Source organism: Galeopterus variegatus, unplaced genomic scaffold (genome assembly GCF_000696425.1).
Source record: "Galeopterus variegatus unplaced genomic scaffold, G_variegatus-3.0.2 Scaffold6230, whole genome shotgun sequence".
Taxonomy (NCBI): Eukaryota; Metazoa; Chordata; class Mammalia; order Dermoptera; family Cynocephalidae; genus Galeopterus; species Galeopterus variegatus.
Window position 1 is genome coordinate 104,512 of NW_007732341.1, and position 4,345 is coordinate 108,856.

General features: G+C 55.9%; 1 protein-coding gene across 4 annotated transcripts in view; it reads right to left on the reverse strand.

Annotated features, from left to right (window-relative positions):
• TCF3 (transcription factor 3) overlaps window positions 1-3,076 on the reverse strand; it is a 39,435-nt gene extending 36,359 nt beyond the window's left edge. For all 4 annotated transcript variants that reach the window (XM_008590618.1, XM_008590619.1, XM_008590617.1 and 1 more), the window contains exon 1: window positions 2,949-3,076. In XM_008590618.1, coding sequence (XP_008588840.1) covers window positions 2,949-3,020 — 72 coding nt within the window. In that variant the 5' untranslated portion in view covers window positions 3,021-3,076. The remainder of the gene's footprint in view (window positions 1-2,948) is intronic.
• Window positions 3,077-4,345: the final 1,269 nt, after the last annotated feature.

Consider the following 4,345-nt stretch of genomic DNA (forward strand, 5'->3'; position numbering starts at 1 on the left):
CCCCCCCGCCTGGCTCACCCATACCCAGGGCGCTAAGTCCCTAAAGATTAAACAGCTTAGCAGCATTAACCGGAAAAAGCCAACATCAACAAACCCTTATGCCACAGAAAAAACAAAACACATCCTTGCCCTGCCCCAAAGGGCTGGGTTTTAAAGATTCCCTTTGGGGCCCAAGTGATTAAAGTGGCTGGAATCGGGGCCAGGGACTGTTGGGGAGCCGCCAAGCTGACAGTCCCCACAACCCTCTCCAGCCAGCCGGAAGGTGAAGGCACGGCACCTGTGGCCGTGACAAGCACTGAGGGGGAGCCAGGAAGTGGGGCCCTGTCTCCCACACCCCCATTCTACAGAAGAGGAAACCGAGTCCATATTCTCATCTGGCTCTGGCTGGAGGCAGGTTCTCACCCGGGTCTGCACTGCACTGCCCTTCCCCACCCCCCCCAGCTTTTGTGGGCTTGGCTGCACTCATGCGTTGAACAGGAACTGGCCCAACGGCCCCAGGGCCCTGTTCCCATTGGGGAAACTGAGGCCTGTATTGGGGGAGGGGCTAGCCTGACCTAAGACCAGAACCAAACGGACCCCAGACCTGGGGTCAGCAGCCAAGCCCATGGTGTGGTGGGAGGAGGACGGGGTCAATTCCATTCCTACTTCTTTCATCCTCCAAGGTGCAAGGGCTATGCTGACGTAGTGCTCGCCACAAGGGGCACTGGGCCATGTCCTGTGGGCTCTGTAGGCCTTGTGATCAGCCCAGACCAGCCCCCGCACCCCTCAGAGCCTCAGTTTTGTTTTCTGTGAAATGGACCCAGGGCTCTGGCCACGTGGGATGTGATGAAACCCAAATGAACACGGGCGTCTTGTGCTTGGTGAGGGCCTCTGCTGGTTACTGACAGCCAGGGTCCAGGGCAATGCCCCTCCCACCAGCGCTCACTCCCACCCCTCACCCTTACAGCCCCACCACTCAGTGACCGCTGTGGGCACACGCAGCGAGCATCACTCAGCCTCAGCCAGGGGCTCGTGGGCCCTCCAGGCCCTTTGATCTCCTCTCAACAAAAGAAACTCCAGACCAGGATCAGACCAGGGTGGAATGTTCCCGGCGTGGCCCAGTCTCCTCCTCAGCGTTCATTCTAACATTCATCTCTTCCACTTTATGGGAACCTGGTCCAAGAAAGCGCTTTGTTTTCAGATAGGTGCGTTCTTGTTGGAAGACACAAACCTACTCAACTTCTGTAGGCAGGTGGTACGGGGCGGCTACGGTGGGACAGAGGAGGGACACGGGAGGTAATGAAGAGCCTCCTGGCTTGGCCAGATGGGCCTCTCTCCTCACAATATCAAGGAGGGTGAAAATCCAGCTCTGGATAAAGCTCCAGCAGGGGAGACTCCTAAAGAGACTGGCAACTCCTTTTCCTCAGCCTCAGTTTCCCCACAGACTGATGGTTCTGACCCAGGGTGGGGGAGATTTTTGGACCCTCTGGACAGAAGGGAGAGGTGGGTGAGCAGCTTGGGGCCCTCGGACGGTGGAGGTGAAGGGTCTGGGAGCCATGGGGCTGAGCCCGTGCCCCCACCTGAACCACCCAATAGCTGGTCCGTTCCAGCCCAATAATCTGTGACTTGTCAGTTTAACAAAAAAACAACCTAACTGCACCTCTGGTTACTCAGCCAGGAAGGCAAAAATAAAGCGGGACTTAAAAATACCAGCATGGCCATTCCGGGAGCTTAGGCCCCTCCAGCCCTCAGACTGTTCTTCTGCAGGGTGGCTGATGTCTGATGTCGTTTCGGTTTGGGGACTTTTGTTTTTGACAGTAACCTGGACCTCGTACTAGAGGAGAATTAAATTCAGACTGAAAGTGCCCTCCCCCAACCTGTTCCAAACCAAAATTGTGACTACCAAAGAAGGGGTGGGGGCTGTGTGATTTAAGGAATCACCTGCACACGAGCCAGAAGAAAAAACACCCAAGGTTCCTGCATTTGTCAAGGAAGCATTGCTCACCCCCTCTGACACCAACAAGGGTCTTCAGTGTACGGTGGGCCTTCAAGACGCCCGCCAGCTCTTGGTACTCAAGGGGCTCTGGTTTCTCAGCTGCACTGGGCCTGAGCTTTGTGACCTCTGGAAGCTTGCACCCTCTCTGAGCCTCCATCTACCCAGCTGGAAAACAGGCCCTTCAGAGAGGCTCCACCTGGGAAGTGTTGGAACCACCCCCACCCTCCCGACAATAACCCTGACAGCAGTGACAGCACTGGCCACTGCTGGCTACTGTGTGCTCAGAGCTTCCTCCAGGACTTGCACTCACTGCTAACAACGAGGTCTTTTCCTGGTCAACCACACCTGTGCTCCTGTAAACTGAAGCCCTCACCATGGGAGCCCTCATGAGTGACTAATTCACAGAGGAATTAGTTTTATGCTCTGTATCTTCTGCCCACACAAGGAGGGGGCCCCATACAGGCCCAACATGCCCGTCCTGTCACTACTAGGTACCTCTTCTTATCTTTTACTTTTTGCACCCATGATGGAACAAATAACCCTGCTCATACCCACTTAACAGATCAGAAATTCAAGGCCACGGTTTGCTCAAACAGTCTAGCTGGGGCCTCAGGGCTGGGCCCTTGAGGTCCAGCCCTCCAACCCCACAGAGAAGCTGGAAGCCCCAGGCAGCCCCTTTCCTGTCTCAAGGCCTCAGTTTCCCCATCTGTAAAGTGTTGGACTGTACCTACTCGGTGGCTGGACAAAACCCTGATGCTGTACACACACTACCATGGGAGTGCCAGCCAGCCCACTGGAGAGTAACCCAACTTCCCCAGCCCCACCAGGAGAACCTTCCACCCTAACAGGTTGCTGAGGCTCTGACGCTGGCAGTATTTCTGGAAAACATTTCTTTCCCCTTAAAAACCTTTCTGTGAATTCTGGGGGTGGTGGTGCAGAGGGACATCCAGGAGGTGGGGGGCTTCTGGCTTACCATGCTAAAATCCAGGAGGTCACTGAGCTCCTTGTCTGTGCCAACAGGCGCCATTCTCTGCGACTGGTTCATTCTCCAGCAGCAACGGTGGGCACAGGGGCCAGGGTGGGCACCTCAGGCCTAGAAACAGGCCTGTGTGTTGGACACAGGGAGAGACAGGGACAGACGGACACACACAGAAAAAACAAGAGGAGAGAGGAGGTGTGAGTCACTGTGGCCAAACTGTACAGGTGGGTGATGGGGAAGCCATTTAAAAAGCCCCTTTAACTGCCCTGAGGGTCTCGGCTCTACAGGGGCCTGTGCAGGGGAGGGGTCATCTCCCAAACTGAGTCCCTTCCTGATCATGGGGGTGGGGACAGGGAAGCTGGGAATAAGGGTTTGGGTCCCTCTAGAACCCTCCGGAGTCCCCAGAGGCCTCCAGTTGTTCCAACACCGGGAGGGGGTGTGAACATAAATTCCCTCTACTCCCTCTGCAACCACCAAGGAATCAAGTTGCAAATTTCAAACTGGACGCAGGGCGGGAATGGTCCCTTGTCCTCAGGGCCACATCTCCCATTTCCAACCACCTCTAGGCTCCCCCACGGCCCCGCCCCTGGGAAAGGGGAGAGTCGGCTATCAGGCCCCGCCCCCAAAGAATTTGGTGACCCCCCCCCCCAGCAGCTGTCACAGCACGTTCAAGGTTCCGCCACCCCCAAACTCAAAGTGAAAGAAATCCACAGGTCAAAAGCAGCAAAGCCCTCTCCCAGATTCACGACCTAATGGGTGGGAGGAGGCCACCCTACCCAGGAGCCCGGAAAGCTTCGCTGCACCCTTAACCTCCTCTCCCCAACCCCCTTAAAAAAAAAAAAAACCCAACCGAATTCAGAAAAGAAAAAAAACCACCCCACGTTGTTTTATTGTCACGATGTATCCGGGAATTATTTTTAAGCAACTTTGAAAACATCCCTTGCCTCCCGCCCTCGAAGGGGAGGGGGGGGGTCCCAAGACCAGGGTTTCCCCTTGTGGTCCCAGCGGGATTCATTCTAGGATGGGGGATGGGGAATCCACCTGCCAAGCCCCATTCCACCCCTAGAAAACGGAGCAGAGAGAACGGTCTCCGTCCCAAAGAGACTCGCAAACCCCCTCCAGCTTCTATTTTTTCCCAGGGTTCCCCGGATGGGGGCGGGGGCGGCCAAGGAGAAACCTCAGAGGCTGGGGGAAGTAGGGGTTCCGAGGTCGAGGGAGACCCCCCCCTTTATTTGCCAACTAGCGACGGGGTGTGAAACGGGCGACGGGGCGCAGCCCCCTCCCCCGCCGAGTTTTTTTCTTTTTTGGAGGGCGTGTGAAACTGACTTTTTTTGAGGAGTACGAAACCGCACTTTTTTGTGGGGTAGCCGAAACCGATTTTCAGACAGACT